This window comes from Lytechinus variegatus, chromosome 10, assembly GCF_018143015.1.
Source record: "Lytechinus variegatus isolate NC3 chromosome 10, Lvar_3.0, whole genome shotgun sequence".
Lineage (NCBI taxonomy): Eukaryota > Metazoa > Echinodermata > Echinoidea > Temnopleuroida > Toxopneustidae > Lytechinus > Lytechinus variegatus.
In genome coordinates this window covers 30,139,775-30,163,751 of record NC_054749.1, presented here as the reverse complement: position 1 = coordinate 30,163,751, position 23,977 = coordinate 30,139,775, and the positions used below count along the sequence as shown (strand labels likewise).

The 23,977-nt window shown below is 36.9% G+C and overlaps 2 protein-coding genes across 4 annotated transcripts in view; one reads left to right on the top strand and one right to left on the bottom strand.

The window, feature by feature from the left end:
* LOC121422467 (SEC14-like protein 1) overlaps positions 1–1,582 on the top strand; it is a 45,391-nt gene extending 43,809 nt beyond the window's left edge. For both annotated transcript variants that reach the window (XM_041617534.1, XM_041617535.1), the window contains one exon: positions 466–1,582. In XM_041617534.1, the coding sequence (XP_041473468.1) occupies positions 466–586 (121 nt within the window). In that variant the 3' untranslated portion in view covers positions 587–1,582. The remainder of the gene's footprint in view (positions 1–465) is intronic.
* A 5,475-nt stretch (positions 1,583–7,057) lies between these two features.
* LOC121423163 lies at positions 7,058–23,289 on the bottom strand. 2 transcript variants are annotated; one of them, XM_041618468.1, is made up of 14 exons: positions 23,189–23,253; positions 20,300–20,380; positions 18,367–19,778; positions 17,477–17,607; positions 16,835–16,918; positions 15,350–15,486; positions 13,979–14,107; positions 13,337–13,446; positions 12,878–13,013; positions 12,055–12,495; positions 11,604–11,712; positions 10,670–10,782; positions 8,889–8,964; positions 7,058–8,519 (listed from the first exon to the last, which is right to left on the bottom strand). In XM_041618468.1, the coding sequence occupies exons 3-14, from the start codon at positions 19,767–19,769 to the stop codon at positions 8,134–8,136; spliced, it is 3,255 nt and encodes a 1,084-aa protein (XP_041474402.1). In that variant the 5' UTR covers positions 19,770–19,778; positions 20,300–20,380; positions 23,189–23,253; the 3' UTR covers positions 7,058–8,133. The 2 variants fall into 2 exon arrangements, with proteins under 2 accessions (XP_041474402.1, XP_041474401.1); XM_041618467.1 differs by lacking the exon at positions 20,300–20,380 and having other exon boundaries at positions 23,189–23,289.
* Positions 23,290–23,977: the final 688 nt, after the last annotated feature.

Genomic DNA, 23,977 nt, shown 5'->3' with positions numbered 1-23,977 from the left:
CTAGTCCAAGACCAACATGGCGCACTTTAGACTAGACTAATGCCACTTTATGTTGAGCTATGATGAAAACAATTGAGTAGAGGAAGTTTAACAAGGATAAAATGTAAGCCAGGGTACATGGTTGGGCTGTTGGTCTGTTCAAACTCTTGTGGATAAGACTTCCTCAGTTTTGACCAAATACTCACAAAACTTGGCACATACTTTGGTCATGGAATAAAGATTTGTAAGACACATTTTTCAAACGATTTGGATTCTCCTCTGCCATGTTATGACATACTATGGCAAAAGATAAAGAAAAAAATATATTTTCATTATATGTTTTCCAAATAAGGCTGTTATGATAAAACAGATGTATATATCACCTTCAGTTACATTTGTAGTGTCAAATATTTTGTATATGTACATGTAAAGTATTATCTTTAAAGTGTTTCACATAAAAGTTTAAAACTCTATTTTCTTTGTCAGGGGCTCGATGACCAGCTTACAGTCCTGCCACAGTGGGTTCTCATCATTGAGTATCAGTACAACGTCTAGTAGAGCCAGCGACCGATCCCACGCTAGCTCCCACACCACGATCTCAAGGTGACTAGACCAACAGGATGCCCGTTTCTAGTGCCAAGCTCCGCCCAACTCGTCTTTATATCATGCTCTGTCCATTCTGAAGTGAAGTGTGCTGGCTGTAATAAACCTGTTGGTTAGACTGTCTCGTTTGCTGTTCTGTTCAGGAAGTGATGATGTCCGCAACATTAGCATTTCAGGCTCTAGTCTTACAAAGAGTGACGATTGATCCAATCAATTGTAACTCGATGGAAATTTATCAGTGTCATAATTTTTTCTACAGAAAATTTGCAAATTTTCCTTTGTAAACAAAGGCGAACAAACCAAATTGTCAAGAAAACAATGAATTTACGAATATACATCATTTCTAGAAAATATTTTGAACATGCATTTTAGATGTTGATGTTGCTGGCTTTCCATAGTTGAGATTGATCAGATCAATAGCAACTCTTTGGAAGATGGGGCCCAGGAAGTAGATGAGTTATTGATCTTGACACTGAGCTTAGTGGGAGTGTTTGGGTTTTCATCATAGCTTTATCTATTCTAAAGTATACTGTTCCAAACCTTGTTTTAGCCATTCTGTCAAGTACGTAATGATATCCACAATGTAACCATTTAGGGGTAGATGATAAAGTAATCTTGACCCTGACACTAAGCGTACTGGCAGTATTCAGTATTTCATGATAGGTTTATTCCCTCTGATCTAAAGGTATGTTGTCCCAGACATGTCTGCTGTCCATCTTATACTCAAAAGAAAGATGTCTGCCAATATAAATGTAGCATATGAAGTTTGTAACCTTGAATTAGGTCTGTTCACTCTGAAGTACAATGTATACTGTCCTAACCTGCTTGTTCATTCTGTAAAGGAAGTGGTAGCACCTGTCATGGCAGAAGTTCAGAAGTAGACAATAAATAATCCTTGACCCTTCACCCAGGTCAGTATCCTTTGACACAGCATATTGGATCCATTTGGTTTGAATACACACAGGATTTGAATTTGAATAGGAAACCACTTGACAGATTTTTTTTTAATACCTTTTCATTTCTTTTTAGATTTTAAAAAGTATCACCCTAAACAAACACAACCCCCCCCCAAAAAAAAATGAGGTCCTTCAACCTCGTAAAGGACAATGCACCTATTCATAAACCGTTAAAAGAATTGGCAGACACAGTGGGACACTGATGCCATGCTCATATGGAAATCATTGACTAAGCGGTTGATGACCTTTATAAAATCATCCATCTGATATATTGCTACCATTTTGTATTATATTGCATTCATCATCATAATCCTAAACCAACCCTAAGTTACATTATTATACTGTTAAAGACCTTTACAAATCTATACCATATTATTTGCATATATACGAGAAAGTCAGAATATGAATATTATGTCTCTTGAAGTACTTAAAAGTTACACATCTATCCACTCTTATCAAAGAAGTACTACAAAGTTGACTCGTCATAGTAGAACAAGAATTTTCAGCTCATCTGTCATTCTGAGAATTTCATCGTGAAATAACCATTCATTGACATTAATACGAAAAGGCTGACATTTATGTGATACTAATGTATTCAAATTCTAAGTATTATGAGCTGCTGTATAAGCTAAAAATTTTCAAGTCAAACATCACTAAAATTTCCACTGTATTATATTGCCATTTCAGCATATGAAAACAAATAAAATTATTCAAAATAACAACTTGGGGCTAAGTTGAATCAGTACCGAACAGTGAAAATGCCTGTATGCTTGTATTAGCTTATGCATTAGTTGCCAGTTTGATTATGGTGACCGGATTCTGTTTGAATCAGTCACATGTAAGCTGATGCTACAGTGCTTTTGTTTGAACGATCATGTCAAACGCTTTACATAGATACTTATGCAAAAGAAAAATGCTTCCAGTCTTTAATAAGGCACATCCACTGAACCATGCGGAACTGTTCAGGGATGCAATGCACAAAACTTGGCTATTGATTGTATAGTTGATTTCTATGCTTGTAAAGCCACAGATTCATAACCACCTATGTGAATTTGGGCCTATATTTCTGTCTCATTGGCCTGATTTCTGGACTTATTTGTATGTTTACACTCTTTGATAGTAATTAGTAATTACCATGGTAACGATTCTCAATAAAGGAGTCCATGGGAGTTACCATTGCACGGCAAAGATATCATAATCATTCCTTGTGTTACAGGCCCTGAATGGACATTCTATTGAGATTTGAGATTACATTTTTGCATGGTATCTTTTCATGAGTAGCAGAGCCCAAATGGCTTCCTTGAATTGATCATTATCAAACAATTTCCTTGTTGAAGTTTACCAAATATCTTGCAAGAGAATGCAATGAAAAATTCCATACCAGTTTGTGACTACCTCAAGGGAGAATGATTGTTAGCGTTTTAAGATTAAACAAAAACTATTAGCTGTAATTTAAGACTTTCCATTATGTTTTGTGCTCAACCACAGAATAAAGGTATTTCTCATGTCAGAAATATGCTCACATAATGACAGATTCTAAGCAATTCATAGATACACATATATCGAATGCTTATGGTTGGTCTTATTGCATTTATAAAGGGTACCGGGTAAAATTCTTTCTTTGGGAGTTTCACAAATAGTTCAGTCTGACTAAAAGTCATGCATTTCAAGTGCCATAATGCACTTGAAATTTAACACAATAGCGATTGATGGAGTGTGATCTAACCAGTGCAGTGATGTACTGTATACATGTACCATACAATCAAGTCATTTAAATGTGATTTTTGGTCACACATAAACTTTTGTGCAAACGCTCCCTGGTTATTATCATTTTCTCAGTACATTGTGTGATTTTTAAAGTAAACAGGGTATTTCATTCTCAACCTTGCTCACAATATATGTTTATTTTCATACCGGTTTGTTAGTTATTATATAGTTTGTATGTATCCTCTGTAGATGAATTAATGATCAGTGTAAATGGTGAGATCTTTAAGAATGGAACGCCTATTATATTGCTTTGTCTATCAAAGTATCTTTTCTTTTCAGAGAAGTATAGAAAGAAGGATTGTAGATGAATTCTAATTGATTTTAAGGACTCCAAATGAAAGAGAATCAACTTCATTAAATCTCAGAAACGGATTTGATTTGCAATAGGGCAGCTCCTCTTGGTATAATTCTTGTCTCACAAAGTTCTCAAAAGTTTAGCTATCATTATTGAAGCACCCTCTGGAGGCCAAGTCTTCCTAGGAGGAAACTGAAACCTAGATCATGACTCCTTCAAAGAAAACTTGACGTTTCCCAGGAGTTTTCCCACCGGGAACAATTGACCTTGAACAATTTCAATGTAGCACAAATTCATCATGATTTTAATGCAGTACAAATCAATCAAGATCAGTAGCGATGTGTTTATTCAACTATTATCACCTCATAACTTAGGCATTCCTACTCAAGAACTTAGCTTGGTTGAAATTCATTGCTTTAATTTGAGTAAAACGCCAAGTCCACCATAACTGTGAGTTGATTTAAATACATGTAATAGAGAAATGAAAACGATATCCAACACTGAAAACTTCATCAGAGTAGGGTCAGTTATAGTAATGTTTGTTCATGTACCCATGTATGTCATAATGTTATACCTGACAATCTCTTGTTAGAAGATCCTAATTCCTAGTTGGTTGTTATGATATAGATGTGGATGATGGTTGGATGGACACAAGTACTAATTGGCATTCTTTTTGCCAATGCTAGTTGAATCCTTCCGTCATTCCTCTGTCATTGACAAGTTAGGGTTTGAAAATCGAGAGCAACGCACAAGATAATGGGTGTCCTGAGGTGAAAGAGAATTATTTTGTAAATTCTATATTTTTATATTAATATCATAAAGGGTTAATTGTGTAAAATGTTATCTATTTTCGAATGATGATCGCCTATTTAAGAAGTGTGTTTATGAATGTTAGGTAGTGTTCAGACTTGTGTTCAGATGACCAGGTTTTGTATTTATGATAAGAAAATGTCTGAATGAGTTGATGATTAGAACCTTAGGATAATTCTTAAATTATACATTTGCTATTTAATTTGCCTCTGTTTAAAACTGTATGTTGGGGTAAACAAAACTATAGTTCCAACATTCCAATGAAGTTGTCTAAGGAATATATATATATGGGCATTTTGAATGATTTGGAATATGTTTGACATTATACTATTTCACCTTTCAGTTTAACAATGTAGTTTTAATATTAAAGATATTATGCAGGGGCTTGATCACCTGTATTGAAGATTTGTTGCATGTAGCATATATGCAATCAAATGTATAGTATAAAGTCTATAGAAACTTGTAATCTAAGAGTTAAAAATGAGTGTAAGATATCCTGACAACAGGATGTACCTTATGTTAAATAAAGCAAGTCTTTAAAGGTCAAGTCCACCTCAGAAAAATGTTGATTTGAATCAATAGAGACAAATCAGACAAGCACAATGTTGAAAATTTCATCAAAATCGGATGTAAAATAAGAAAGTTATGACATTTCAAAGTTTTGCTTATTTTTAACAAAGTAGTTATATGAACGAGCCAGTTGCATCCAAATGAGGGAGTCGATGATGTCACTCACTATTTCTTTTGTTTATTGTTTGAATTATACAATATTTCAGTTTTTACAAATTTGATGATTAGGACCTCCTTGCCTGAAGCACAAAATGTTAAAATAATGGAATTCCATGTGTTCAGGGAGGAATGAAGCTTCATTTCACATGACAATGACGAGAAAATCAAAATATTTCATATTTCATATAAAATACAAAAGAAATAGTGAGTGATGTCATCACTTCCCTCATTTGCATACCGACCGAGATGTGCATATAACTGTTTTGTGAAATGAAGCGAAACTTTAAAATGTCATAACTTTCTTATTTTACATCCGATTTTGATAAAATTTTCAGTTTTATGCTTGTTGAATTTTTCTCTTTTTATTCAAATCAAGTTTTTGTTGAGGTGGACTTGTCCTTTAAGTGGCTGAAAAGATGAAGGCTATCAGCATTGAATATCAATATACCCTTCTCTCTGTCCTACATATATCTTCATTGTATATATCTCCTTCATTTAATAGTGCAGGTCACTTCATATAAAATGTGTTACCATTACGACCTATTGTATACATAGAACTGTAGATCAGCTTTTCAGTGTGTGATTTTATGTTTAAAAATGCGATGGCATTGTTTTATGCATTATTGAAACTACTATGTGTCTTACGTTGCAGTATGTTTGTGATATTATCAGTCAGTTAGGATTATATGGTTTTTATTTATGATTCCATACTATGCTTATGTGAGTTGCTCAGTGGAAAACTTTTACTTAGGACTTTTGTTGTCTTTCTCTCATAATTCATAATATCTGATTGATTGATCTTGTAGGCAGTGTATGAAAAGAACCGGAGCATTAATTACATACATTTATGCTTGAAAAGGAAATGAATTCCATTATTTTTCTGCTCTCAACTGATTCGAGTATACTAAAGTAATGTAATGTCACAGGAAAAACATATCAAGAAGTTCTTTTAAATCACTGAAAATGAATGCACAACAATATGTAATAATCCTCATATATAAGTCTGTGAAAAGGTATGGAAATTATAACTGAAGTTGGTGTAGCTTTCCTTTTTGAGGTATGTCTCAATTGACAAATGAGTAATTAAGGTGAACTTAATTTTACTCTTTTTAGTGTGCATTTCATTTTGGGATTTTTCTTAGACTTCATGCTCCTTTTCTGTAATCTCTGCCAAAATTGTCAGAAGACAACTTTATAAAGAGCTAGAATTTCTGATTCTGTGTTGTATCCACAAATGATCAAACTGCGGCCCTCTCAACGGTGCCAATGATCTCCAAGGTAAGCAGAGGAAGAATACAAGAGAGAGTTAAGAGAATCAAAAAGTTTTTTTTTACTAAATTGATTTTAGTCTTGACAGGTTTTATGAGTTAATGGGCAAGAATGAAAGCTCCATTATTTTGTGTCTGCTTTGACATGTCACTGTGAATTCAACTTGCATTGCAATGTACATGGATCTAGTTTTTTATAAATTGTATTATATTTACAATTCCATATATAAGATTGTTTGAAAAAATATTATGTACATGTATGTCCCTACATTTTAATCGACTAATGATGTAGTCTGTTAAAATAATTTAGTTCTTGTTTTACTAGTGAAACGGGAGGCTGAGCAATAACATACAAATGATATATAATTGTATATGCTATGTTTTGTACACTGCAATTTACATGCAATGTGTATGATATTACAGATATGAATGGTATTAAATTGTCATTTTGACATGAATAAAAGGTCAAACTCAAAAGTAAGTGTAACTGAAATTTGTTTTCATTTGGCATGACTAGGATGTACATGTATAGAACATTTAGTGGATTGTTTGAATTTGGAAATGGCAGTGGCTTATTGTGCCATTACCAAAACTAAAGGTCGACACCCATCAAAATGCATACAAAGAACACGACGAAAGTATTATGTTACTTTTCTGATTCTGTTTACTTGTTAAGTACCTTTCATCAAAGGAACTACTCAACCAAGGAAAGGTACATCCTTTCCAATATCAATTGAAGCAAGTATAGAGAATACAAAGAACAAGATAAATCACAAAGGATTTAAACAAACTAAAAAGAAATCATTGTCTTGGACATCATTTGCGTGTAGCTTTTCACCATTGCATGGGTGTGAAACTATGTGAAACACAATTAGACAATGATCATCATCCACAAATGAGGAGTTGCATATTGTGAAAAATGCCATAACAGTATATCAATTGATGAAATAATAGTTTGAAGTCAAAGCAATGTGAACAAATTCCATTAAAGGAGAATAAAACCCTGGGAACAATTTCACTTGTGTGAAAACAGATAATAAAAAAGCTATGAGCATTCAAGTGATCATTTGTGATATGGACATCATCCTCCCATTGGCAACATGTGTGAGATTGCAGTTGTACAATTCCCAAATAACTTTTCTACATATTTACTTATTTTATCAAGTCTATCCATAGATCAGGTGCTTTGTTTTCATAGGAAGACATGTTATAGGGGTTCCATAAAAAAAATTGACAAAATATTTGAACTATCAGAAGAATAAGCAAAAAATAGATATTTTGAGATATATTTTCAATGTACAGTACACATGGGAAGGTTGTACTTCTGTGGCATCGCAAATCTTGTTCGCATTGCCAGTGGGCGGATCTCTATAGTATTAGTGATTTTGACATTCAAATGCTCATAACTTATTGTTTCTCCAATCGCCATCAAACTTTCTTTGATTTTTATCATTTCATATGTTCCAAGGGTGTCATTCTCCTTTAATCATAAAAATAAATCTGACACATGAATCCCTCTCAGAAGTAGCAACTAACAACTTGGTTCCTAAAGAACTATTGTTCTGATTACAGTATATACACATCTACACAATATTTTACAAAAATGTTACAACACATAACATACATTCAGTTCTTGGGGGATTTTGTGCTTCGCATAGTATGTTACTTGAGTTCTAGATTAGCAAGAGGGTAGTGGACATTGCTCGCAGGTTGCGGTATCCTGTTGCTAGGATCGACCACCCTGTTGCTGCTGTGGAGGCAAGCCCTGCTGGGGTGGTAGGCCTTGTTGTTGGGGCATCCCCTGTTGTGGAAGTGGTGCGTGATTTGGGTGCGCCAGCAACCCCTGAGGTTGCGGTGGAATGCCTTGTTGCTGGGGTGGCATTGGCAGTACACCTTGTGGTGGTGGTATACCTTGTTGCTGAGGTGGTACCCCTTGCTGTGGTAGTGGTAGAGATGGTTGGAGCTGAGGTGTTTCCTGTAGCAGCGATGGGAGTGGTGGGACACCTCCTTGTAGTTGTAATGGGGTAAGCCCCCTTGTGAAGTTTGATGGTGGTGGAGGCGGTACAGGGGGAGGGAGACCCCCAGCAGAACAGGTTGGACAAAGCCAATTTCCTGGGTTTTTTTTTAAGAGATGGAAGAAATGGAGAGATGAGTGTCATTATGCTGGTCTGACCACCTTTACAATTTTGGCTATATTATTTCAGAAAATTAAGGCTTATTAGTGATTTCTTCATCTATAATAGATACATTTTGTCTATACACTTAAATAGATTAAAACACACATATTTCAGACAAATAAATCCCATCATCTCTTTCGGGGAATTACTGTTTTATAGTAAGAAACACATTCTTCTTCTGTTCATCCCTCATTAAATCCCATCTTAGTCCATTATGTCTTCTTTTTTGCTATTAATCTTAAAATTTCTCAAAAACAGGGTAATTTTTCATTAATAGAATTGCAGGAAATGGGATTATTTTTACCTGTTGGTATATCTGTGAGTCCAACACAGAAGGTATGGTATCCTCTATCACACTTATCACAAAACATCATCTTATCCTGTAAAGAGGAACAAATAATAATAATTCAAACAAGATGGCACATATGAAATGTAATTCAAGGTATGTTTGAAAAAAAAGCGAAATAATCCTGAATTATCAATCAAGATGTATCATAAAAAGAGTCCACTGTTTCCTTAGGATCTGAAAATGTCATGGTTTTATGCAAGGGAAAGCGTGGAGAAGATAGTTCTACTTGTGTCACACCATAAGTCTTAGTATAGGCAATAAGCGCTTACCTCCTATCCATCCAGGATCCCATTCCCTTGTATGGAAGATCATCATACCTCAGAGTTGGATCACCATACCTGGAGCAGGTCTTGGGTATAGGTTACTACCGAGTATACATATGCAGGATAACCGCATTGTGAGCAGGTCTTGCACTCCATACACTGCCAGGGGTACGTCTTAATGGTTGCTACCAACTGATCGTTCCTATCCCCTATCCACCCCCTATTCGCCTCCCATCTAGTATCAACATACCTCATGTGTTGGATCACCACACTATTGACAGGTCTTGCCCTCCATACACTGCCAGGGGTACGTCTTAATGGTTGCTACCAACTTATCGTTCCTATCCCCTACCATCTAGTATCAACATACCTCATGTGTTGGATCACCACACTATTGACAGGTCTTGCCCTCCATAAATGCCAAGGATATGTTTTAATAGTTGCTACCAAACTTATTCATATCCCCTATCCACCCCCTATTCGCCTCCCATCTAATATCAACATACATCATGCCTTGGATCACCACACTATGGACAGGTCTTGCCCTCCATACACTGCCAGGGGTATGTCTTAATGGTTGCTACCAACTTATCGTTCCTATCCCCTATCCATCCCCTATTCGCCTCCCATCTACTATCAACATACATCATGCCTTGGATCACCACACTATGGACAGGTCTTGCCCTCCATACACTGCCAGGGGTATGTCTTAATGGTTGCTACCAACTTATCGTTCCTATCCCCTATCCACCCCCTATTCGCCTCCCATCTAATATCAACATACATCATGCCTTGGATCACCACACTATGGACAGGTCTTGCCCTCCATACACTGCCAGGGGTACGTCTTAATGGTTGCTACCAACTTATCGTTCCTATCCCCTATCCATCCCCTATTCCCCTACCATCTAGTATCAACATACCTCATGTGTTGGATCACCACACTATTGACAGGTCTTGCCCTCCATAAATGCCAAGGATATGTTTTAATAGTTGCTACCAAACTTATTCATATCCCCTATCCACCCCCTATTCGCCTCCCATCTAATATCAACATACATCATGCCTTGGATCACCACACTATGGACAGGTCTTGCCCTCCATACACTGCCAGGGGTATGTCTTAATGGTTGCTACCAACTTATTGTTCCTATCCCCTATCCACCCCCTATTCGCCTCCCATCTAAAATCAACATACATCATGTGTTGGATTACCACACTATGGACAGGTCTTGCCCTCCATACACTGCCAGGGGTACGTCTTAATGGTTGCTACCAACTTATCGTTCCTATCCCCTATCCACCCCCTATTCCCCTCCCATCTAATATCAACATACCTCATGTGTTGGATCACCACACTATTGACAGGTCTTGCCCTCCATAAATGCCAAGGATATGTTTTAATAGTTGCTACCAAATTTATTCATATCCCCTATCCACCCCCTATTCCCCTCCCATCTAATATCAACATACCTCATGTGTTGGATCACCACACTGCGAGCAGGTCTTGCATTCCATACACTGCCAAGGGTAGGTCTTAATGGTTGCTACCAACTCATCATTCATATCCAAACATGACGGGTGACCTACAATGGTTCAGAAAATAAAGTATAAAAGGTAAGGACATAACAGGAAAAGCAATCTTAGAGGTGTCACATCATCTTGTCAAGTGCTGTAGAGATGACATGAGCAAGCTAGCTGTTGCTTCCATCCAATCGTATTATGCATGATAGTAAATGGAAGAAGGAATTCCCTGAATGACATATGCAAGCAAAAGCATATCAATATGAAAGGGCAAAGATTATTCTACTCCTCAAATGTATTTTAAAGAGAAATGCCAGTAGTTGCAGCAAAAACTGATTTCATGAGAAAGTCTGTAAAACAAGGCTTCATTGTCAGTATATCATCGAAGATCTAGATCTGATACAGTTACATAAACCAAACTTTGTGAAATCTTGAAATCTACGCTGAAAAATGTTCATGCTGAAGATCACCAACACAGATAAGCGCACATGGGGCAGTGTATAATTATTGCTTTGAGTGTCGGGCACGACACTTGACCCGAATCCTGTGCTTATTTGCTGATTTCTCAGCAATTACAATTTCTTCCAGAATCCTTTGGCACATGTTTTATTTATACAAACAGACACTTTGGTGGTCATCTCATTGGATTCTGTACGAACTCATTTTGATATCGTTACCAAAACTGGCATTTACCTTTAAGTCACACAGCTATAGGGTTATACACAATAATGTATACCGGACATAATTTGGCAGATACAGATAATGAACATGGAGTATTAAAATAAGTAGGAATCTCTCATTTTCAAGTTGTAATGTTGATAAATGAGAATCCCTTCATAAGTTGATACCAGAACTAGGGCGATGAAGAGAAAGCCATACATACCACTATTATCACACTGTGAGCAGTGAACCAGATTCTCTGGAACTCCCTTGGTGTTACTTCGTCTGTCTTTCAAACATAAGCCGCAGATAGCAGTAGGTTTGATCTTGGGCTGGAAGATGGCAGAGAGAAACGGAGAAAAAGAGAGAAAGAAGATTGTAAGAGTGACACCAATAAAGAGATGGGAAGCAATGTCTGAACCTAACCCTTTCAGATTTGGGTAAATCTTGTATTTTGTTTATTTTCATTAAGTACTTCACAGACCAAGGTTCCTACTTTTAGGATTTAGCAGTTTAAGTAATCTTTATCCTGAACTGATGTGACCAACCAAAGAAAAAAAAATAAAGAATGTACTCAAACAGAGACATTGATCTTTGAGCAGTCTATCTCAAAATATAGGGAAAGCATCCCAGAAAAATGGGCCATTTTTATGAACATTTCCTGTGGCATGTACCTGATAAGGTCTTGGAGCAGTTGGTACCACTGCTTCCATACTCTGCTGCAGAGCCTCAGGTCCAGGTAGTCTCACCATGTCACTGTCCCCACTGCCACCGGACTCTGGCCCTGGCTGGACTATGATCGGTCCTGCCCTCGGTCTCAAGATGGTAGGTCCTGATGGTGACTTGGATGCTGCTGGCGTAGAACTCACAGGAGGCGGCTGCTGCTCTTCTTGCTTCTGAGGTGGAGGTGGCTTCTGTTGCTTCTGGCGTGGTGCTTGCCGTTGTGGTTTTGGTTTCTCCTGCTGCTGCTGCTGTTCTGGTTGGAGTGGTTGATTCAGTAACTGTTGCAGACGTTGCTCTTGTTGCTGCCGCTGTTGATGCTCATTCAGTGGTTGACTGGTGACAGATTTGCTCTTTTCCTTATCCTTGTCTTTATCCTCATTCTTGGTTAATTCCTTTGAGGTCAAAATGAAAAAAATTATAAACTCCATCCATGCATCTTGATCCCTAATGGTATTCAATACTCATAACCCTATACAGCCATCAGAAGGGGGTATTTAGCCCCCATTCCCCTCGTCATTTTTCTTGATAAATTGGTAACATGAACAAATTTACAATTCCAATGGTTACAATTATGATTGAAGATATTCATAAATGTCAAGAAAAAAAAGAAAATAATTTTGATGTTCTGTATTAATTTAATAAGGGTGTTTTAATACGGCAGGTAAATTCTGAAACAGTCCTACAGAGTTGGGGGTGACGAGAGAAGAGGATGGTTTGGGAATTTATGGTCCTACTGGGGTTAAATAACACTCCTAATGAAAAAATGCTACTTACAGCCATAATATCAAGATCATCATCCCCCTCTTCTTCCTCCTCCACTTCAGGAGCATAGTCCGTCTTTCTCCTGATCGCCATCGGACCATAGATGGCAGTGTTCAATGGCAAATAATTCAGTTCATCAGCTGAGTAACTATGACAAGAACAACGTGATGATAAATGGTGATGGTATATGGATGAATAGTTTCTTATACCGGCTTCCAAAATTTTCGCTGGCTAGAATGATACGTTTAACAGTTGGACAAAAATATGAGGCAGGTAAGGAAATGTTTAACATCTTCCCAGGACCAGCCTCAATAACAAAATTACATTGCTTTCATGAACCAGCTTACTATCTGCAGTAGTCTTGATACTGGCCTGGGAAGAATGTTACAGGATAGGAACTAATCTTTGAATCCTTTTTATCATAACACCTCTTACCATGCAAAATAACAATGCCGTTATTATCAGACTTACTATCTACAGTAGTCCTGGTACTGGCCAGGGATGACCGCTACAGGATAGGCACCAATCTTTGTATCCTCTTTACTCAACTTCTTCATCTTGGCTTGAGGCATATGGAGTTGCTAAAAAACAAAACAAAAAACTACATTCAATTTCTACTATTGGTTGGTATTCTGATAGGAGAAAGAAGAACCCAACATACATTATCCTCAAGAAATACTTTCCAAGAAACAACCAAGTTTGCAAGAATTTTGAATCAATCAACTGAACTCGTTGCAGAATTTCTATACTTTGTTACAAAAAAGAAGGGCGTTTTGATATACATGTACTCTTTAGAGTTTGATATCAACAGCTTAGCATCGTATAAATGAAGAACAATGTGTGATCTTACCTACAGTCTCCAGTAACTGCAGCAAGAAGACATTTTTAAGAAAATATTCAAAATCAAGATGAATTCTGATAATATCATCATAGATCTTGATGTCTGATGTTCTGACATATTTTGACCGAACAAGCAAAATATCATGAAACAATGCTACCAGCTAAAAATCTAGTATAATAGAAATCACAGATAAGCACATATATGGGCTAATGCACTGATCATAACTTTGAAAAAGACCAAGCTGACAGCATGCCATCATCATTCTAACTCACCATTGTTTGTAGGTCAAAGTAGTACTGTCTCTCCTCTCTCTTCTCTCTCATCAAGAGTGCGTTGAACTCTGCGGCTTGTTTAGCAGCCTTCTTGATGTATTCTTTGATCTTACTTGCATCCATTGTTGGCTGGTTAAAAGTAGAGTAATGAATATGAAATAAAGTTAGCTTTGGTATGAACAAACACAATATTCACAAATTTTTAATTACAGAGACATCCCATTTAATCTTAACAATAATAATAATAGGCATTTATATAGCGCCATCTATCTAGAAATATGCTATTCCGAGACACACAAGAAAAGAAAGAATGAGGAAGTTTGGATGGGTGTCAAAGTGCCAATAACTAATACTGTTAGAAAAGATAAAGACTTCAGTTTAGATTTGAAGGTCTCCAGTTAATACTGACTACCGTACAAGTAAATGTATATACATCTGGTGGACATGCTTAATGTGCCCTCTTGAGCAGAATGCTTTCCATGTAAGTTCCATTGAATGTCCCTTCAGCCATGCTTTTCAGATAATGCATATGAATTATTATTACATTTATATGCCCATATCTGGAAGTTGAATTGGTTGATTCAGCAATTATGGTCAATATGAACTTCATATAATTTACCGTTTGAATCTCTGGAAATGCTAATCATTTAAATATCTTTTCCTTCAAACAGTGGTAAACATATCTTTGTTGCTTCAAACAAAAAACCCTGCATTTGTTTACATTTTGTACGGAAACCTATTGAAAAGTGGATTAAATATATTGCTCTCAAAACAGGTTACGAAATTTGTTGAAAGACATTTTTTCCCCTTCTTGAATATCAGTTTGGTATCAAAACCTTTAAAGAGAAATGCCAGTAGTTGCAGTAAACACTGATTTCATTAGAAAGTCTGTAAAACCAGGCTTTATTGTCAGTATATCATCGAGGATCTAGACCTGGTACAGTTACATAAACTGAACATTGTGGAACCTTGAAATCTACGCTGAAAAATGTTCACACTGAAGATCACCAACACAGATAAGCGCAAGTGGGACAGTGTATTATTATTATTGCTTTGAATGTCAGCCCGACGCTTGCCCCAAATCATGTGCTTATTTGCTAATTTCTCAGCAATTACACAATTTCTTCCAGAATCCTTTATTACATATTTCTTATTTATACAAACAGACACTTTGGTGGTCATTTAACTGGGTTCTGTACAAACTCATTTTGATATCATTACCACAACTGGCATTAACCCTTAACTTTGATCAAATTGGCTATAGTAGCATTTGGAAGAGAGCTATTCATTCATGGAAAAATGAAGTATATATGGTAAAGGTAGGTTTATTTAATTTCTATGTAATGAGGAGTATAAGGCCCAGGTTCTCACCGCTTCGTATCCTTTATGCTGATTACTGATATTCTGCCTCTGTTTTTCCTGGACCAATCGGGCGTACTCAGTGTATCTGTTAGGATAATCCTTCATCATCAGGTCATATACCTCATCTCCTCGTAGGGCAGTCAGACCTAGGAGGGAATACCAAAGTTGATGTACAAGCAATGCGCATCATCAAGGTAACTAAGAAGAATTGCATGCACAAGGTAAATTTGGAATGGTTCTAGCATGTCCGATGCAAAGTGGAGTGCGTTTGGACAGTTTCAGGGGTAACAAGTAAGTTCTGATGCACAATCATAATGATGCTTATTGTAGGTTTTAAAAGAGAGTAAATATATCCTTGTTTTTTTTATACACCATCCTCATCTCAAAACCATGAGCAGTCATTATACTTTACTCGTTACCAGTCATTAGTAAATCTACATATTAGCCACAGCCAATCATATCATCGTGATCCACTTTTTCATCTTTGAATACTGACTAGATGGATTTTCAACAATGCGCTTTAAAAATTGATGCTTCCGCCATTGCCCATGGCTGCAATGGACGACAGACAAACCAAAGCTTTTTGATCCCTTAGTCTTGCAAGTAACTTTCGTGAGCAAGGCAAACAAATAAAACATGTGTGGATGAGGGGAATAGAAAAGTGCCAGAAGAGGTGGTAGTCACAGCCCTGCGACCAGATATGGTTCTAGTGGCTAGGTCGGCACGTAAGATTGTGATGGTCGAGTTGACGGTGCCATGGGAGACGAGGATAGAAGAGGCGAGGGAGAGGAAAATGGATAAGTATGCTAGTCTGAAGCAGGAGTGTGAGCAGAATGGATGGGGAGCGGAGGTACATACCGTCGAGGTTGGGTGCAGGGGGTTTGCGGGTGTCTCTGTAAGGAGGTGGATCCGAGCAATGGGGTTCAGTGGTAGGGAAGGGGAGAAGTGGGTGAGGAGAATGTGTGGGGCTGCCGAGACGGGCTCGGCTTGGGTTATTCAGAAGGCATCGTAGTGCTTTCTGGACAATCCAGATCACTTAGGTGTCAATGGGGGTGCTGTCCAGGGTATTCCAGCATAGCACTGGCCAGCCAGGGGAGGTGTACAGCAGTCAAATGGCCGAAACACCTGTGATCCCTGATGTACTGCTGATGACCCGTTGACATCTGCAGAATGTGAGATCTTTCTGTATTTTCTACCAGCAATGAACTTCTTGCTGTAAAAATCAATTATATCAAACTTGAGGGTGATTGGGTCCCCCTTCTAGGACTGACAGGAGCCTATTGCAGAAAACAGTGCATTTAATAAAAACAAAACTGGGGGAAAAACAATAAAATGCAAGTCCCAGTGTGAGTGCTTCTCATTCAAGAAGCATGCTACTGAAATTAAAGAAACATTTCATTTTCAGAGTTGTTTTTGATAGCATCTCTTTCTGCAATACACCCTGTCCTTCTAAATTCAAATTTATATCACTCGAAGTGTAGCATATATACCTACCAAGCGTAACCTGTTCCTCTGTGACCACACCCCTCTCTCGAAGAAATTCCTTCTCCTTGATGTCCATCACCCGCCTCTCAAGATCTGACCAAAAAATAGTAACATAGACTTTGTAACCAAAATGAATTCAGGGTATTATGAAGTTGAACCCTTTCAATATTTAAATACATTTGAAATTCAAGTACCACTGTAGTTTCAAATAGGAAATCTAAGAAGAAAACTGGGCCCTGTTTCACTAAGAATGTTATCCATTGAAAATTACAAGCTTCTCTTCTAAGCCTATGAGAAATTTGATTGTTTCTGAGCAACATTGTCACAGATTTATTGTTTTACAAGTTTTATGAACCAGATTCGTGTTTGAAAATTCAATGAAAGAGTGTCAAATGTCATGTAACTGGCAAATTTATAGTAGATATCATGCAATTGATATTGAAACTATTGATGGCAGGTTTGAAGTGAAAAGAAAGCTTGATTATCATGTTAGGTTATGGCCATTGAGGCTAAAGCAGGGTATCAGTCATCATTCTATGACACCCTCTAACACTTAAGAAGTTAACACACAGGAGAGTAGGATTAGTAAGCTGTATGAGTAATTCTATAATTTTGAATGTTAAAGCAGGTTGAAACAATACATAAACTTACTTGGGTACTTGCGCTTAAAGGATTTGACTCCCAGGAACTCACTGATCTGTTCCTGGACAAAGTACCATTCGCCGGGATTGTCCTGTGGCCACTGGTACTCAAAGACATTCTCTGCAGGAAAATGGCCCAAACTGAAAAAGAGGAAATCAAAATGTGTATTATTAATGTTATTTCTAGTTAATAACACATCAATTTGACATGCATGGATGATATAATTTTTAGTAGGACCCCTGTATTGGGTTTAAATATGAGAGATGTTAGGTAGGATAACTATCCATTTATTTCTTTGTCTGTTATAAAGACCTGAAGTCAGGTTTAACTTAGACCACGGTCTAACACTGTGCTAAAATTATGGGGAGCCAAAAATTCTGTTAATATATTATATTTTTAGTTTACTTTTTTTTTCCTTTTGCTTTCATAATGAGGAAAAATACTTTAGTTATTGTTCCAAGACAATCATGAACAGTTTGGGTGTCATATGAGTTACATGTAATAAATTGGATGTATACTGTTATGGATTTGTGTCCAAATTGGCTCTCCATAGTTAAACCCCAACTTTAAACCAGGATCTAATTCAAACCCAAGTTCAGAATACGGGACAAAGGCTTTGTGCCTAAAATACAGCTCTTTCTTCACTTTGAAAAGTATCTTATCTAAATAATCATATTTTAGAAAATGTAATAGGCCCACATAGAATATTGACATATACCTTTTTAAAAACTAGACATTTGGTCTACTCTTATTTAAAAAAAAAAGTTTTGAATGAAAGCAACACTGAATAAGAAACAGACATGTCTTTAAAATATGGAACACAACCAAGAAAGAAGCTTGAATGCATCTATCTTCTTTTGAAAATTTGTAAAAAATTAAAAAGAAAAAAAAAAACTTACTCATCATCACTCTGGATAGTAGGAGTACTAGTCCTGGACCTCTTGGGACTGGCCCTTGGGCTTTCATCTATCAGCTCTCGGACCCTCTTCACAGGCAATGGACTTCCTTGAAGGCTATCCCTGTAGTCAAACTCTCCACTCTTGGCTGAAACAAAACTCTCCATGCTGCACTCATCATAAATCTTGGGAACCTTGTCAATGTTACAGTCATCAAGACTGTCCTTGGTGCCGAGTTCAGCCATGGAGTCCCGAGTGTTCCCATCTTCTGTTTCTATGATCTGGGTGTCCATGAGCTCTGGTTCCTGATCATTTTCAGCGCTCTGGGACTCCTTTTCTGCACTGTCTGCATTAGCTATTTCTTTATCACCTACAACCCCAGCATCACTAACAGTCAAAGCTGATTTATCATTGGGATCTTGATCTTCCTGAGAAGAGCCTACTTCTTTTGTTCCTTCTTGACTGAATTCTGAGACAAGAGATTCACTGATTAAGTTGGCTACTACATTTTCTGTGCTGCTCTCACATGGGACTGATGATCTGCTGCTTTCCTTATCGCTAGGCTCTGCCTGATGACTTTCCAAATTTCCTTCATTGGGAGTGGAATCACCACATACTTGACAGCTTCCTTCACTGGTCTCAACCTTATCAGGCTCACTTGTTTGTCCTACAGCCACCTCTGAGAGAGCAGCATTTTCAGAGTCTTGACCTGCATCTTCACGAGATTTATTCTTCTCAGAAGAACCATCGTTTCCAATCTGAATACCTTCACCTAGATTTGTGTCACCATCTGTACATTCCATACCTCCTTCTTCAAGATCTTGGTTTCCTTCATCGATACCTTGCCTCACAACTTCACCAGGAGTCTCCACACTCTTTTCGTCAACAGACACCTCTTCTGAATGTTCTTGGATGGAAGTGTCTGTTTGGTTTTCATTTTCAGTTGAAAATGCTGCACTTTGTGTTGCTGAATCAGCTCCTGGACCATCCTCTACTACTTCCTTTTGAGCTTGGTCAGGTACTTCCTGGGTTTCTGGAGCACTCTGCACTTCACTCTCATTTCCTGACTTTTCCAAAATTTTCTCTATCGGAAGGGGCACTCCTTCTTGACCTCCAGAATTCTCTACAGAAGATACATCAGTCTTTCTTGTCATAGTTTGTTGCAGCGATCCTTCGAGAGGCTCAACCAATTTTTCTGGTAACCCTGTTTCAGGTTGTGTTGACCCTAGCTCTAAAGATCCTTCTCCAAGAGGTTCTTTTGCAGTTGTGCTTACAGGCGCACTGCCAGCTTCCGAAGTGTTACTTTTGTCATCAGGTGATGGTTGATCTTGGCTGCTACTCTCCATCTCCGGACTCCTCTCACCCGGTGACAAAGCAACATGGGGAAATTCAGTTGTGGAATCCATAATTAAAACCTGCAAAAGTAATGACATTCACCATACCGGTAGTAAAAATTACTTTAAAAAGGGTCAAATCATAAACTGCATTGGCATTTAACTTCTAAGGCGTGCTCTGACATCAATTCATTCAAGAGGCTCCAAAATCATATTTTATTATATTTTTGGTGGCCCAGTACCTAAATATGGTGGCCTGAAAATATTTTTTAAAAAAATTTCCAAATGAATTAACAGCGGTATAAAGAGTAAATCAATTAAAATCATCCTCTTATGAAAATGTTCCTCTCTGACTCATTTGAAAGAAATCAACATTTTATATATAATTTTAAAAAGGTTATCCTTTTAAATTTCAATGTTTTTGACAGCTCTGTAATTGATCGCAAATGCAATGGTCCGCTAAAATCAGCTCAATTACAGCTGACAGAGTAATTAGTGGTGAGTGGAACCCCATCTTCTAAATCCATTTTATCAAAACTATTCTAAAAGTAATGGAGTAGCTTTAGCATCCAATGTCACAATACATTATGAGAACAACCTACCTAGCACCAGATACTGACTGTAGTTTTAGAACGAGGCATCACACACCATACACATCTGTCATCGATTCATGACATTGAATTCTAAAGGTAACCAAAGTAATTTTTCATATAAATACTGGATACGAAAGTAAACAGAATTAGATTTTCAACCATTTACACATTTTAAGGCTGGATTCATGATGGGAAACAAGGAAAATCAGGGGGTAATTCAGATTTCGGGCCTATAGTGTTTTGTCTAGATTCTTTTAAAGGTCTAAATCACAGCCCACATTTCTCTTTAGACTCTAAGGTTTCTTTTGATATACTACTGATTTTCAAATAAAAACGTGAATTGGGCACAACCCTTGCACAATTAATTTGCGTTCGCGACTGCAAATTTTTGAGACGTGTACAAGAAAGGACAAGGAGCAAGTCTATCACTGTAGTCAATGTTTTTTCTAGATTTTAAATTTATTCCTTAGGCAAGGCTCGACATTAGCGGTGGCCCGGTGGCCCGGGGCCACCAAAAAATCATCTCGGGCAACCATTATTGAAAAAATGTTAAGTTTTGGTGGCCCGAATCGGGCAACCAATAATTTTCAAAGTAGCGCAATTTTTCTCCCGATTTTGCATGCATTTATCAACTTACTACAGTTCAAATTGCAAGAAAATTCGTCATGCGCCTTTTTTGTTAATCTACACACAAATATACACACACACAAAGATTGCATAGTCATGACAGTATGTAGGCCTACAGCTAGCATACAGTAACTATTATTCAGCCGGCTGTGCCGGCTGTCTGGGTGAGCTTTGCATGCATGAAACCACTGCAGCTAGCCGTGCGCTTGCAGACTATTCAGACTCAGGGAGCTGCGATACGAAATGTTACTGCTAAGAAATCTTCCCCAGAACTTTGAAAATCTACGTCAAAGTCACATTTTACACCAATGAAATGCCCTTCTACAGTCCATATTACTGAAACCTGATTATTTGCAAGCATTAAAAGGAGGAATTATGACCTCTCTTTTGACTCAAAAAGACCGATTTCCAAATGCATTAATACACATAAAACACATAGGTGAGTACATCACAGTCCCACATGTGCATTTGTATGTATGTTGATATTTGGTTTATTTCGACGCTGTGTCTCTTCTAGCCAAAAATGAATAGACAGCTTCTTTCTTTCTTGTTTATAAATGACTTCTTAAACCACTCTTAAGGAAGTAAATACTTTGGGAAGGCATTTCATTGATATGAAATGTGAATTTTTTCCATCATTTTGTCAAATATAGGGAAGGAATTTTCTCACTGTTTTTTCCAGATAACTTTTGCCGTTTTTTTTTTTTTACAGTGATTAAACCATTTATACCCCTTCCCATTGAATATGCCTGATTAAAGAACATGTTTCTACTGAATAATAATAATTTTCCCCATTTTTTGATAATTTTGTCTTCATTTTTCTTACATTTTCTTTGTTTTTTTTTCTCAAATTTTTTTCTCCTCCTCTTTGTTTTTTCTTTCTTCATTTTTTCTTTTGTTTTATTTCACTTATTCATTTTTACAATTTTTGTTTTCTTTTTTTCAATATACTCTTCTAATTTTTTTTTTATTTCCCCCTTTTACACATTGTTCTAATTCTGCAGCATATTTTTCTGTGATTTTCTCCTGCTATAATATGCTGGAAAAGAGAAAATAAACTGGATTTGGGGCCTGCATAATCTAGGTTTTATGAATTACCACAAAATAAGCAAAGTAGTATAACAGCAAGCACGATTTACATACAAGATGTACAAAGAATAGTGGTACGTGGTAGTGACTGCATAATATTTTAGTTTGTTTTAGGCCCTATTCATTTTTAATTAATGTTTTTCTTTATATTTTTCGGGCCACCAAACTTTACTAATGGGCCACCAAAAAAAATTATTTGAAGGTTTTGGTGGCCCGAATGGGCCACCACCAAAAAAAGTTAATGTGGATCCTTGTCTTAGGTCTATAAAGTGACATTATATTATCTTGAACAGTGACCCACTATTTTCGTTAGACTCTAATCTTTCTTTTGATACTGTGCATATTCCAAGAAAATATCGAAAATATATGTTACCAATGATTAATTCCTTATTTTTTAAAATATATTATAGGAGAGGAAAAACTGGCAGCCATGTGTTAAGGCTTATGAAGGTTTTCCAATTAGAGTTTTCGATATCATGGCCAATCAATGCAAGCTACAATTTCCGAATGCACACACATAGACAAGCGCAACGCAGCAGCACGAAACACGATATATGGTGACTGGTAAATACGTATATAAGGATGATGGCATCATTCAAGATGGAAAATTACAAAGACCGACTATGTTTTGATCATCATTTGAAAGGAATTAGCGGTAACTGCGATCTAAGGCAAAATATTTCATTTTATATATTTCATTTTATATATTTGCATGTCAAGTTGGATGATATTTCTTTTTATTATGTGACATTTCATTTTTATGTAGATCTAGATCTAAAGAAAAAAGATCAAATAAAAAATCTGGTTTCCGCCGAAAATATATCTTCTAACATTACTGCTAATACGTTGTCTTTACCTTCAGGCCAACAACACTTCAGACTATGTATTGGTGAAAGCAGTTTTGCATAACTGAAAGGGCATATTCTGCAGTAAAGAAAACAAATAAATAAGTAAATGACAGCCGCCTCTTGAATCTTGTTTTGTGTCGGCTACATCCACCAACCATACATGTCCGTCAACGAGTGGGACTGTGATGAAGACTCCAAAGTCAGCACGCCACAATATCCATTCATTCTTTAATACTCACATTCATTCTTGATCAGGACTAATTCATACCAGCAATGAAAAAAGGCAATCAGTCTTTACTTTCATCTGACACGTGAAATTTTGAGTTATAATTACCTTAATCAGAGCAAAAGAACGACAAATGTCGGCTTGCTTCTTTGGCTTCGTTGTCCTTTGTTCCTTCGCGGTCAGGTATGGAAGGCCAAAAGGGTCAAAATCAATAGTAACACATAAAATGAAGACAATCGCATACAGTGCTCGGGTTCAGACAGAAAAAGAGAAAGTGGGAGAAAGTGTTAAGAAATATTATAGACAACCACAGAAATAAAGACAACTTCAGAAATGAAGGTTCACACAAAAATAGAGAGAGTTTGGTAATATATAGAGAACCACAAAAATAAAGACAACTTCAGAAATATAGGTTCACATAGAACTTTGTATATAGTGTTGGAAATAATATAGACAACCCCGGGTAGACAACTTAGAAATAGAGAAGGTGTATGAAATATAATAGACAACTTCAGAAATATAGACCACCAAAAAATTAGATGAAACAGTGAAGTTGCTTTATTTCTGTGGCTGTCTATATTTCCAACACTTTCTATATTTCTGCGTGAACCTATATTTCTGCGATGGTCTCCATTTTAGGAGTTTGTACGCATTTTTGCAACTATATCTTTTTATGACTTCTCAGTGTATTTATTTTTGTATGTTTGTTAATATAATAGACATGAATAGTTACGTAATTCTCCATGGGCCTATGAAAAGATGGACGATTAAAGCGAGCATTTCTTTGATCCGATGATAGTCACCGTCACCTGGTTATGTGCATAATAATGAGAACAAACAGGTGTTGTAACAATACCATAAGGGTATCGGATCACTCAAAGACGGAACAGTTTCCCG